Source organism: Rhipicephalus microplus, chromosome X (genome assembly GCF_043290135.1).
Source record: "Rhipicephalus microplus isolate Deutch F79 chromosome X, USDA_Rmic, whole genome shotgun sequence".
Taxonomy (NCBI): domain Eukaryota; kingdom Metazoa; phylum Arthropoda; class Arachnida; order Ixodida; family Ixodidae; genus Rhipicephalus; species Rhipicephalus microplus.
The window spans coordinates 28,289,447-28,303,516 of NC_134710.1; the positions used below are offsets into that span (position 1 = coordinate 28,289,447).

At 44.4% G+C, this 14,070-nt stretch overlaps 1 protein-coding gene across 2 annotated transcripts in view; it reads right to left on the reverse strand.

Annotated features, from left to right (window-relative positions):
* Positions 1–14,070, reverse strand: part of LOC119176597 (cell adhesion molecule Dscam1-like) — a 716,521-nt gene that overhangs the window by 21,410 nt on the left and 681,041 nt on the right. For both annotated transcript variants that reach the window (XM_075876101.1, XM_075876100.1), the window contains exon 22: positions 8,572–8,668. In XM_075876101.1, the coding sequence (XP_075732216.1) occupies positions 8,572–8,668 (97 nt within the window). The remainder of the gene's footprint in view (positions 1–8,571; positions 8,669–14,070) is intronic.

The window sequence follows — 14,070 nt, forward strand, 5'->3', positions numbered from 1 at the left end:
AACGAGCAAGGTTGCGTAAAAACACAGGTTATTATTCCAGAAACGTTAGCCGCAACAAGCTGGTACAGGCAGGAACCCGGCAAGCACGAGCTTGACACGGACGTCAACGTCTTCTTTCACGCTGGCACAGAGCTGGCGCCACTATGCTTCGGTACAGTTTGTTATCTTTTCAAAGCCACTGAGGGAAAATGTCTTGGCGGATGATTGGAAAATTGCTAACGTTGTGCCTGTGCACAAGTCTGGCCCACGCAACATTGCGTCAAACTACCAGCCGATTTCACTTACTTGCATCAGCTGTAAAATTATCGAACACATCTTTTTTACAAACATTGGGAATCACTTGAATAATTATTCCTTATTGCCACCTCAGCAACATGGTTTTCGACCTGGGTTTTCTTGTGTTACACAGTTGACTGAATTCACACATGATTTGGCTACTGCATTAGAGAACCGGTAGATAGTTGACTGTTTGTACTGAGATTTCCGTAAAGCGTTTGATTTAGTTTCTCATTCATTACTCATTCAGAAGCTGTCCTGGTACAACATAAACTCTTCCGTTATCTAATGGATCAAGGCATATTTGAACTTCCGACGTCAGAAGGTAGTTTTAAATGGAATGCAGTCCGATGAAGTGGATGTTACTTCAGGCGTACCGGAGGACTTAGTGCTGGAGCCGCTTCTTTTTTTTATCTACATGAATGATATCTGTTGTAGTATTTCCTCCAGCCTTCGTAGGTTCGCAAATGACTGCGTATTATACAGGGTCATTCATAGCGTAGCCACAAAAAAGTTGATTTGATTTGCACCTGGCGCAATACCTGGTGCATGGACATAAATGTGACAAATACTGTGTATATGTGCTTTTCCAGAAAAAGATGCTGTAATGTTTTTAGTTACATTATAAATGCAGAACAGCTGGCCCAAGTGTTCGAGCACAAATATCTCGGTGTATACTACACTGCAGAATTATCCTGGCGTCGTCATATTGAGTATGCTACACGCAAGGCTTCAAGTGTTTTAGGCTTTTTTGGAAGAAATGCAAAAAAAAAATGCCACTTGTCGCAAAAAAGCTCTTGTATGAAACCAATGTTAGACCAATACTTGAATACTCTTGTCGCGTCTGGGATCCTTGGCAGCAGGAGGACACTTAGCTGTGAATCTCATGCCAAAGAAGGCACGAAGCAGGCTGGACAGCAGGCAGTAAACGAATATGGCGTGTTTCTATGAGCAGAAGAGCGGAGTTGTTAGTAGCGTTTGTTGATCGCAATAACTTGAGTGTTATGAAAATCTAACAGAAACGGAGTATCCAGAAGTGGGCGAGGGGGATCTCTAATTACGAGACTGGGAATCAGACTGCGTACTGGGCGTCCACCATCATTCAGGACAGGGAGCTGCTCGGCAAGGTGTGGTGTAGTGACCATAAGAATGTAAGATTTCCAATGCGACGATAGGCTTGAAATAGGAACGACAGAAACTAACCAACAAAGTCAATCAGCAGACGTAACGTAGCCGACATAACCAACTATGTCACTGGTCGTAACATCGAAGAACTGACCCACTGGAATGGTCTAGTGGCTAAGGTACTCGACTGCTGACCCGCAGGTCGCGGGATAGAATCACAGCTGCGACGGCTGCATTTTCGATGAAGGCGAAAAAGCTGCAGAGCCATGTGCTCCGATTTGGGTGCAGGTTAAAGAACCCCAGGTGGTTGAAATTACCGCAGCCCTCCACTACGGTGTCTCTCATAATCATACGGTGGTTTTAGGGCGTTTATTCCCCTATATCTATCTATATAACATCAAACAACTCAGTAGCCGTCAAGTTCAAGACGAAGCTTTTTATTTGCGTGAACTTGTGGCCGCAAAACGAAAAGTAAAACTACACTCAGCACGCAGATAGCGGCGAGGCAGTCGATAGCCGGATCATCAGCCAGCAGCCCTCCTGCGCTATCGCTCGTGCTAACGTAAGTTCCCGAATAAACTTGACTACTCACGTCGCACACGTAATCTTCAAAAAGTGATGTCAAACCATCGCGAAGCGAATTCCCAAGCACTGCGGCGTAGTGAGCACGGAGTGTTGCTAACAGTTACTCGTGGCTGAAACTTGAATACGTCAAATTTAAGCGCATAATTGAACACTTTCTAAAGAGAGGCAGCGAAGCACTGGAAGCGAAAAACCGACAGCCATGCGTGGCACTGTCCCAGCGAAAGCTGGAATATTGGCGTTTATAATATTTGTAGTGTAGCGTCCCAAAACCACCGTATCGATTATGATAGACGCCGTAGTGGAGTTCTCAGGAAATTTTGACCACCCGGGGTTCTTTAACGTGCCATCGTCAACGTGCTAAGCACGCGGGCCTCAAGCATTTTCGCTTCCATCGAAAATGCGCCCACAGCGGCCAGGATTCGATCCCGCATCCTGCGGCTCAGCAAAGCGCCATAACCACTACACCACCACGGCGGGTGGAAGAGCGGCCTTTCGGGGCCTTTTTTAAACCTTCTTTGGTAACTACTACAAGTACACTTGCAGGGTACACCCACAACGCCATAAATCATCATTATGTTTGTGTAGTAGGGAGGCTGATAGATTGATACGTGGGGTTTAACGTCCCAAAACCACCATAGGGAGCTGTTCGCTGTGTCATCTTTTGTCATTCATTGGAAAAGCGTGGTACCCGCAACAAGCTTACAAAAGAATTTTGCGAACTTTTTTATGCTGTGGCTGACGACAAAGAAGAATTATGCCTGGGGCTATTGTAATGGGTTGGGGCATTCTACGACTCGCTCCTTACACAATACACATCATGTGACGCCTGTTTGCTCCCTTGCTGCTCTAAGGCGCTTCATTACACACATTAACGCGATTCCTTTCCCGACATAAAGCGCGCCTAGGTAGGGTCAGTTCGCACCAGATTTTCAAGCATCAGCGTCGCTTAGTGGTAGAATATGGGCTGGCACGTAGGCGACCCAGCTTCGAGTTCTAGACTGTTCTCGTTGTTTTCCTATTTACTAACTTGTTTTTCTTAATTTATGCGATAGTTGTTACTGTCAACGGTGGCGGTTGCGGAAAACTACGGTGCAAGGACCTTTGTGATCGCATAACAGTTTTCACTACAAAAAATTGTCTACGTAGGGCAAATAGTGACCACAGATCTGAATCATCAGACTTACGCAATTGGAAAAAGAGTAGGGCGGAGCGCGTCTGGCAGGTATTCTCAGATTATGAATGTTTGTTTTTCTCAAGTGTTTTTCTCAAGATGAAAGCATACTACAGCAGCATCTTTCCGGTACTTGTCCACGAGGAATACACCTGAAGGCTCACGAAAAAGGTTTAACACAAATTGAGAACGACACAGCGAGTCGCGGAAAGAAAAATGATTGGTCTAACCTTAATTGTCAAGGAGAGAGCAGAGTATACGTCAGGAACACGTGTTAGGACAAACGCGTGTCAAGGGCATCTTAGTCGAATTCAAGTCGAAATGGGCATGTACCAGGCACGTAGAGAGAAGCCAAGCTGACCGCTGGTCAGACTATTTCCAAGAGGAGGCCAGCTTGCCAGAGGGAGGCAGAAAGGTGGGTAGATAAGATTATTAAATGTGTGGGGATAACGTGACTACAGCGAGCAGAGAACCGAGTTAACGTAGCAGCGGCCTTCAGCATAGCCAGCTCTGATGATCTTCCTTCACTCTGAGATAAACTCTTCTAAAGCTCGACCAAGACTTTCCTATGAAGTTCTGCGCACCCCACCAAAGCGTCGATCTTGAAGGGACAAAAATGTACCATTGTTATTTTAATACCCTTCCGTATGTGAACTAAAAACGAAGCTGAGACTTTCATTCTAAATTTCTTACCAAAATTTCAGCACATGTTTGACTTGACCGAGTTGGTACACACTTGGATAGCCTTCAGCGCGAATCATTGCCTAAGACAAAGAAGACCAAAAGAACACAACGCTCGTCTATGTTCTGTGTGTCTTCTTTGGTCTTCGTCAAATTCGTGCGGAAGCTTATCCGATTATGTACGTAGGCGTGTCGTAAAATGTGTTTTCCGGTTTTGGCCTCACTATCTCAACAAAATATTTCGAAACTTGCTACACTATCAAGAGACACTAAAAGTAAAAACGATTGTTGTCGCATTAGTGTATTAGAATTCCTCATTACAAAAATAACTAATCTTACCACGAGAGGCTCCTGGTAAGCGACACAACGTGCGAAAATAAATTACTAGTGCCGACGGCGCCTTGAAGTTTTTGCACCCGCTGTCGTGACATAATGAATTTTTGAAATATTAATTGATATGTAGGGTTTAAGGTCTAAAAACTACTATACGATTATGAGAGACGCCTTAGTGAATAGCTCCGCAAATTTTGACCGCCTGTTTTTTTTTTTTAACGTGCACCCAAATCTGAGCACACAGGCCTACAGGATTTTCGCCTCCATAGATTTTGATGGTATCTGCTATAGGGGCCTTTATACGTAACCCTTTATCAATAAACATGGTTTACATTGTGTTCCAAGAAACTCAAGCTTCTTAACATACAAATTTTCCGAAAATTTCATTTAACCGTTGTGGTAAAAATGGCAACAAGACTTTGAAACTTGTGACCTCTCGATGACGTCAAAACGCTGGCGTTTCGGAGCGAACTTCAAAAATGTAACTTTTTGCCTTCCTTTCATATTCTCGTTATTTACCCGTGAATGCGAAATTAGTCACAATAGAGTTCTGAAAGAATAACTGATTTGTATAAACTGATTGACCTTTTCAATTTAATGTCTCTTTAAAACGTCTCTGGCCCCATCAAGGACAATGCAGGGCCTAATTTTAGCGAATGAGAACTACATAGACCTCTAGTAGATGCTGACAAAACCTGTGACGCCCCGAAAATTTGTGCGAAAATTTGAAGGTGGCGTTGCCACTTGCATTATATTCTTGCCTGCTTTCTCGCTTACCAAGTGCCTTACCGCGAGATATACTGAAAGGGTAATTTACTAATAGGTTTTATCGTTAGTGCCCCTTAAACATAGAAGGTAATCAGAAAGAACAAAAAAATGCGGTTCACGTTTATTATATCGACTAATGCGTCTTAGAGTTATAAACAGTGCAAAAAAAAACAACTTAATGACGAGACCTCAAGTATAATTGCTGTTTTTTCAATAAAATATGGAACAAGGCCGAGCTTGGCGTTGCAACTGGCGCGTGGATATATTACTGCCACGTCATTAGGCTTTTAATAAGACTGTCTGCTGACCTAGTTGGTAGCTTACTTCCTCAATGACATAATTTAGCCTCAAATTAAAACACACGCAAAGAAGTCACAATGTCACTGCAAGGGTGAAGCAATGAATGCGATAGCCAGAAAGTGAAGTGCCACAAGAAGATCGACGAGATTCTCAATACTTGTAGTTTTCCGCTGAAAAACAAAGAAAGATGCTCCAAAAGGACGTGAAGGTATATACAGGACAAGCGCGAAGTAACTAGAACAGTTGTTACGCCGTTGCGTTTGAGCAGCGCGCTGCAGGTGTCCACAACGGAGAACCCGACGCTCTTTGATGTTTTTTTTATTTTAAAGTGCGGTGCGCAGAATGACCCCTCTGCGTTTTCTGTCATGTGTTGGCGTCTGAGACAACACGTTCTTTTTTTTTTTCAAAGACGATATAGTCTTTCTTGGGGTACTTCAAAGCAAAAATTTTGGTCTGTCTGTCTGTTTATACATTTGTCTGTTTGTCCACCGTAACGGTACTCAAACGGCACAAAGCGATACGCCAAACTGCCAACCCCATTCGAAGCGACCACCAATATTGCTCAAGTTTCAGTGTTCATACTTGCGTGATTGTCAATTAAAGAAACAATTATAGCGCATATCTGAAGCACCATAACAACACATCAATATTTTGTATGTGTGTCTTTATACTTGAGAAGGCACACATAAATACTCTAAAGACCATAGCGTTTACCACGCTGCGCTGAGAGTTCAACGCGATGCTCAAAAAGGCAAGTTTCCAACGTGTCGCTAAGATGACACGGTGGTGGCACCTGCCCGTCGCTTTGCGTTCTACACCTTATTACTTCCGAGACAGGCGCGCATCTTTCTCCGTGGGAGCGCACGCCTTCCTTCGTTTTCGACAATTACTGCCAGATAGCGCTCGTGTGTAACGTGCCTTTATGTGCTCGTTCGCCTTCGCTACTTCTATACCTTCTACCTGCGCCTCACAGATCGCGCCTCTCTAACGCGGCGCTTCCAAAATACAATTCATCGACTTTTTCGCGCAGAACATCAAATAAAAGTTTTGTTTACTCTCTCCACAAGCAAGATTATCGTCTTTCGACGACGTTTGCAGAGAAACATGCACATACGGGGCTAATTTTTTTTTCTTCGTTTCACATCACAAATGGCTACAGAAAGGGTCCCCTTTTTTGTGCGCGTCTATAAGGCCGGTTTCAAATTGTAAAAAAAATGTAAAAGCGCTGCTTGGTAGCAAATACGATCAAGCTCTTCCAATATCTGCACACCACCAGTGGTGAATGGTACCTATAAATAGCTTTCCGTTATTATGCCGGCGCCTGCATAGCCTGTGGTGCGCTGTGGAGCAGAGGGGGGAGTCATTGGTTCAAGTCCCCGGTGGGGTGCCTTGAATTTTTTTCTTTGTGCCTTTTATTATCTATTGACACATATGCATATTCTGAACATGACGGCATCGACAACGGCAAGAATCAGCCGAAATATCGCAACAAAGGCAGTGTTTCAAGAAAGGCATTTTGTGTCGTTTAATTCGTGGCTATATTATGTCTCCGTTATAAGGCTTGTCGCTCAAGATACGTAAAACCAATTAAGATAAAAAATGAAGGCAGAGGTATATAGCATAGTTGGAAAAGTGACGGCGTAAAAAAGTCAATTGAGAGGTCACAGCGCTGAAATTTCAGCATGTCTGAATATGCCCTGCGTATAAAATAATGCAACACGCCGTTTTCACAGCGTTAAGCATATATGCCGTCTGGTTCTAACTATCACTTTTAGAAGCGCGTCCCGCCATGGTGGCCTAGTGACTAAGGTACTCGGCTGCTGACTCGCAGGTCGCGGAATCGAATCCCGGCTGCAGCAACTGCATTTTCGATGGAGGTGATAATGCTGTATGCCCGTGTGCTCAGATTTGGGTGCACGTTAAAGAACCCCAGGTGGTCGAAATTTTCGGAGCCCTCCACTACGTCGTCTCTCATGATCTTATGGTGATTTTGGGACGCTAAACCCCACATATCACTTTCAGATGCGCATACTTGCGTCACAAACACAAACAGTGACGTGTGTTAAAAGCAGCGTTGGGCCATGGGTCATGAAGAAGTATGAAGAAGGAGCGCAAGACAAATCACAAACGCGAGGGTTCACAATCTAGAAATTTCATTGAGCGTCTATGTGGAAAGACTCGCGTGGCAGAAGCGTTGAACAGTTTCTCTCCCCCCCCCCCCACCTACCCCTCTCCTTACTTCACGAACGCAGTGCACAATGCTTGAGAAAAAACTTTTGATGCTCAGGGGCTCTGTCGATGCAAGCTGTACAAAAAATGCACGCTCCGTTGCATGTCAGAAGCAAACGTTGAACATTTCGCAACTTAGACAGATTGAAGGGGCGTGGCCTGGGAGTTTCGTCTGGCGGCTTGATTGCGTGCGAGATGATTTTTGCTCTGTTTTGTTTACTGTCCGCGCCCCGCGCACTTGTCACTTGCAGCATCTATAGCAGAAGAGTGTCGAGTGTTTGAAGGCAATGACAATATTACATGCCCAGCGTAAGTACAGGAGCTAAAGGTCAGATGGGGAAACACTAAATAAGCTTTTTTTGCGCGTTATAATCAGCTGGCTTTCAACAGTGATGTCATTATCGCAATCGCAAATGAAAGACATGCGTCTAGAGTACTGCATTGTTGTTTCTAATCAGCTGCCACGCTATGTGCGACGCTTTCGTGGTGTCGAGACCGTACCGGCCACTTTGAAACTAACAACAAAGATGAATAAATAACAGAAGATGCCGAGAGTTCAGCTCACCTGAATGCACACCGCGTGTGAATAGACTTGCAGGCAAACTTTCAAGAGCGCTTGATCTTACGGGGGTGGGGGTGTGAGGGGTTGGGTTCGTTTCTGCATGAATATAGTTTAGGATTGTCATACCTGACGTTAGATTCGTGCACTTTTAAGAAAATAGGATTCTGATTAGATTATATAGATTGTGAGGCAGTAGCTGTGTCACTATATGGCGTGTAACCACCACCACCACCACCACCATCAGTGTCATTACAATATTTCCTCTTGAGATCGACGTCATCACCACCATCATCAGGATCGTAACAATAACATTTCCTCTTGATCAAGACGTCTATGCTTAAGGTTTCAAAACAGCTTTCGAGAATCAGTAGAACACTTTCTAGACTACCGTATAGCTCCTATTTTCTTGTAAAAAATTTCACCTGCTGTCACTATGGTGTACCGGAGGTGAAAATTATCACCCGTAAGAAGTTTTCAATGTGGGCCGAATCAGACGTATTTTATTTTTGAGAGGGGGAAGAGTGAGAAATTATCCACATACCATCAAAGTCATCTTCTGTGCCTCCTGTAAGCGAGGGGTGTCTTGAGCTGGTCCACAACTGAGCATATTGCTCATTTGAAGCGTCCGTGCCATTTTGCTGAAAAGAGACGCAAAATTAGCGAGTGATTATACTGTCTGAACAACGACTACTCAGCTTTTAATGTTTTCGTCATCTGCAAAATTATATCAAGCGAACATCTCAGAATGAGTAGCGGCGCTTCACGGAAAATGACGCAGTCTGTTTTAGGTTGCTCTGAAAACCATTGATGACAATGTATGGCGTTTAATGACACAAGACCAATATGCAGCCATATAGGCGAGATGAATACTCAATATAGCAATGAATTTTGGTGTCGCATTTTCTAAACCAGAGAACTGAAGCCACTTTCGTTTGCCCATTGGCGTAAAGGCACTAGTAAGCAATCTGTAAAGGAATTCAGTGAAATCGATAGAGAGAACACAAACGTGCAAGCACGCACAAAGCGCGTTTCATCAAGGCTTGGGTTGAGCACGTAGTAAGAGCCGTTCCACGCGCTAGCCGCACAGCGCACGTGCCGGCGCACCTGCCGCACACAACGAAGGGTGAAAGAGCGTCGCCAATTGGCTTACTTGTCCCCTGCTTGCGTGTGGCCGGATTCCCCACACGTGCGCAGCGGCTGTGCGGGTAGCGCGTGGAACGAAACAGCCCATTCCACGCGCTTCCCGCACAGCCGCAGCGCACGTGCCGGCACACCTGCCGCACTCAAGTAGAGGGTGAAGGAGCGTCGCCTATCGGCTTATTTGTTTCCCGCTTGCGAGCGGCAGTGTTCCCGGCACGTGCGTTGCGAGTGTGCGGGAAGCGCGTGGAACGGCCTTAAAGCGTGAGCCGGAGGAGCGGTCTTCATAAAGCCGTCTGTTGTAAAAACCTTCAGAGTTGGCGCAATGATGTTTGGGCGAGTGGAATGCTGTTAAATATTAAGCACTGACTATAGCAGGCAATACTTACTCGCATCTGGCAATACATTGTAATGAACATTCATATACACCGATATTTGCAGACACTGCGTGTATTTTTTCGCATACGGATCAGGCCACCAGATAAATTATGGAAGCTTTTTACATCCACACACACACAAAAAAAGGCTCTAGTTGTGTAAGCTTGATCTATTAGCTTTTCCTGAAATTTTTCCTTATTAGTTTTCTCACCTCATACAGTTATGTTTAGTCCACTCTTATTTTAGTTTTTTTTAAATCCTCTGTTGACATCATCCGCGTGTCTTCACGTGGTTATAGGTTGTGCTTGTATATATCTGTTTCAGCGCTAATAACGTTGTGAGGCCAGCGCTCGTGTTCGCGTGTTCCTTCTTGACCTCTGTCTTCGCTGTACCGTGCTGAATACGCTTAACACACGTTTCTCCTAGGGTGGCAATTGCGAAACACCCACTACGCCATATTGATAACAATTATGCGAATCAGGGCACCACCCACTACGTCCGTGTAGAGATACGTGCACTTACATACCCCCACATCTTGTTGATTCTGTGGATGAATATGAAAATGACTATTCTTTAGCCTTGTGCAGTGGTAGGGAAGCTTTGTGTAATTCTGATCTTCCGTTACGCAGTATTACATCTGCTTACGCAATTATTCACCCGACGTGACGCCTGTATAGGGTACTTCTGCAAAGTTTCAAGCACCGGCCTGGCTCTGTTGCAGAGTACTTCACTACCACCTAGAGCGCCATGGGTGCTGTTGTAACGGTTTGCTCTTTAATGCGTTGCTGTTGAGGCTTTCACCTTCAAGTTGATGCAAGCAATAGTGTAAGAGGCCCTCGTTTTTGTTTCATGATCAGAAATGCATGCCAACATACATACATACATACATACATACATACATACATACATACATACATACATACATACATACATACATACATACATACATACATACATACATACATACATACATACATACATACATACATACATACATACATACATACATACATACATACATACATACATACATACATACATACATACATACATACATACATACATACATACATACATACATACATACATACATACATACAAATAGCCACCTTCCATGGTAGCTTAGGGGCTATGGCGCTGTGCTGCTAAGCATTATGGTACGGGTTCAATTACTAGAAATTGCGACTGCCCTTCGATGGAAGAAAAGCGGAAAACAGCAGTACTAAAGGGGAAAGTCAAAAAACTCCAGGTGGTCAGAATTAACCCGGAATTCCAAACTACGGAATGTCTCAGTGGTACATTGTCATTGTGGGCACGTCAAACCGAAGGATTTAAGCTGGTCATATACGTGGGTCGCATCTGGCATACTCCTCGTTGCGACAGCGTCAAGAAGATAAGTTCTGCTTCTCTTTAATCATATCACATTTGTTGAGAAAATATATTTAATTGCTAGCAGTGGCCTCTTCGAAAGCGCCGGCGGCTACGACCGCGCTGGACAGACAGCGAGCAATGTCGGCTCTATCTGCGTCAGCACACATGGTCGAGAGAAGGGTGCACAGTTTACTTTGCGCATTCAACGTTCGCAACGAAGAGCCGTGGCGGCTAGACAAATATTACTGAAACACTTCCCTTCTGCCGCACACGAGCAATGTCGGCGCACAGAGAAGTTCTCAAAACGGTGAACCCGCCCGTGGCCAGCCGACTTTTGTTGACGCGCGCCCGGATCAATGGGAGCGGGGCCTTTGCCGTGTAACTGTCGCAGTTTGCAATGAAAACGCCGCTGGCCACAAAGCGCTTATTTTTGTCAGTACTTTAGATTCTCGGCAGTTTCGTCACCATTAAATCAACACTATATCGACAGCGATACGAAAGGTAGGCGTGCTGCCTACATAGTGCAAGGCCACGCAAGGCCTTATGCGCGCCTTGTGAACGCAGAAGGCTACGGTTCCGTCCATACGCAACCCAATGTCGTATAGCGCCTTTATATGAGATTTGCGCTAATATAGGCCGGTTGTACGTACTTATGCAAAAAAAATAAATAGCACTTGTAACGGGAGAAAATGAATAAATTACAAGTACGAGCACTGTTTCATAGTCGTTTGCATATATGAAACCCAAGCTCAAGTTTGGGCGTGACTCCCGTGAGGCCGAGCTATGCGTGCTGATAAAAGCTGCCGGTGAATTCGGTTTGTCGCCGGACATGGCGGTGGTGATGTCCAGCTAGGACACGTGCACGCATGTTCTCCTCAATCAGCCCGGAAAGAGTAGATCTCAGGCCATGGCGCTAAAGCTCCTACAAACAAAAATCTATGCAGGCCCGCTGTCAATTAGCCATATTTATCTAGAGATACCCTCCTACAACATGATATAGATGCCACGACACACAGATCTGACTTATACAAGTTGGTTTTGCGGAGAACGGCAAGGTGGTGGAAGGCTGCTGTCGATTTTTCCTTTCTTAGATCTCACTTGTATGCTCTGTCTGTATTTGCTGTGCGTTACGCAGCGACAAAGAAAACTCTTCAGAACGGTTTGAGGAAGCTCTACACATTCGGACATTAGAGGGACATTTATTGGCAGTTCGACGGGTTGGCGAAGCGGCCGAAAGGCTAGGTCTCTCGGTCCCAACGTGGGACCAGCCCGCTTAGGCCTAGGACGCCATAGCGACATACTGGACCTTAAATAAGTTCTTTCATTCATCCATCCGTCAATCCGTCCACCCACCCACCCACCCATTTACCCATTCATTCATTCATTCATTCATTCATTCATTCATTCATTCATTCATCCATCCATCCATCCATCCATTCATTCATTCATTCATTCATTCATTCATTCATTCATTCATTCATTCATTAGTCTTGTTAAAAGAAAACACTGTGTAAAGATGCGTATACTACCTAAATGAATGTTGAATGAAAGCTAATGAGGAAGTTCGTTGGGCTAAACAAGGATGCGAAGACCCATACGTCATGTCTACAAACATGCGTAATGCTACACCTTACAAGTCACCAGGTAATAACAAAACATACAAAAAATGCAGATTGATGGAGAGTACACTAGTACTACATGCATTCCTGTTTCTCGTTGATAAAAAAATGGTGTAATGATGCATTTGGCTGCGTTATAACGGTGTATACAATGATAATTCAGGAGCAAGAAGCACTAGTTCACACTAGCTCACGCTGGGACATGGAATATTGAGAGTCTGGGGTGTGCAGTTTAATTGAATACAAAGCCTTTCTTTAGCGATTAGAGATATTTTTGCACTTTCGATCTATAACTATCAATCTTGCAGCCTATGTCTGCGTGCTTTCATGGTGGTTGCCTTAACTTGGTACAAACCTAAATTAGCACAGGAGGACATTCGTGTATGACGAAGGAAATCAACAGATTATGAAATTGTCATCAAGACATGCTTTTCACGTACGTAATTAAACATTTTCCCTCAGTTATGTGTGGCATATACCTGCCTTACATGGCAGCCCATGAAATATGGGTATGCGCCGACACGATTTATACCGTCTATAGGAACGCAGCAATGGCAAGGATGGACTTTGAGAATATTCACGTGATAGCGTTAAAGGGCTCATGACAGAGGAAACCTCGATAGAGGCAAAGAATAGAAATCGCCGTTCCAGTTGTAATCGAACCAAAGCAGTCTGCGTGCCAGTCACGTATATCACAGAGCCATATGAATATACGTGGATGAAACTGCTGCGGAGAAATACACTATACAGTAATGATTACTGTATAGTAATCACTAGGCAATATCAAGTGTGAGTGCAGTGCTGCGAAACTGTTTAACTATTTCGTTACCACGCCTAATCAAACCTATTGCCGGTAAGCGAGGCTTTGGATCGTTGATTTTGGAATGCCGAATTTATTTCACGTACACCCAGCATTTTCTACTAATTAGTCCAGCCACTCTACTTTCAGGATCAGTTTGAACTGGCCCGTTTCGTCCACGTGGTGATTTTGAAGAGACCTCTGCGCGAACCAATGTGCGTGTGTTGGGAAAATGAACTTGGCTCGCGAGCTTGACAGAAGTGCATGCCCCTCGTGGTTATGCTACAGTGACATCGAAATTCGGTAATCTAAAGGACTTTTGCAAATCAGATATCTAGATTCGCAATAAAAAGAGCCAGCCTCACAGTCTGTGTTGAACAGCAATATTTGTCAGAAATTTATGCCAGCTATTCAATAGAGAGCCGTTGCTAGGAGTCAAAAGAAAGTTATTGTACAAAAAATATTTGAGATAGTCTACCGCATATATAAAGTGTTGAGATCGGCTTTTCAGCCAGTTTTCACCAGCTTTAGTTTCCCTTGTATCATTAAATCTGACACTAGGCCGCATCTTGTGTCACTATAGTCACTCCTATGGTGTCGCGATCACAGACCCATGAGTGCGCACCTGCGCTGCTTGAAACAGTCTTGAAACTGCACCTGGACTGAATGAGGTTGTGCTTAGAGTCCAAAGACTACAACAGCTTAGCTTAAATTTTTATGGTGACGATGTTTTACG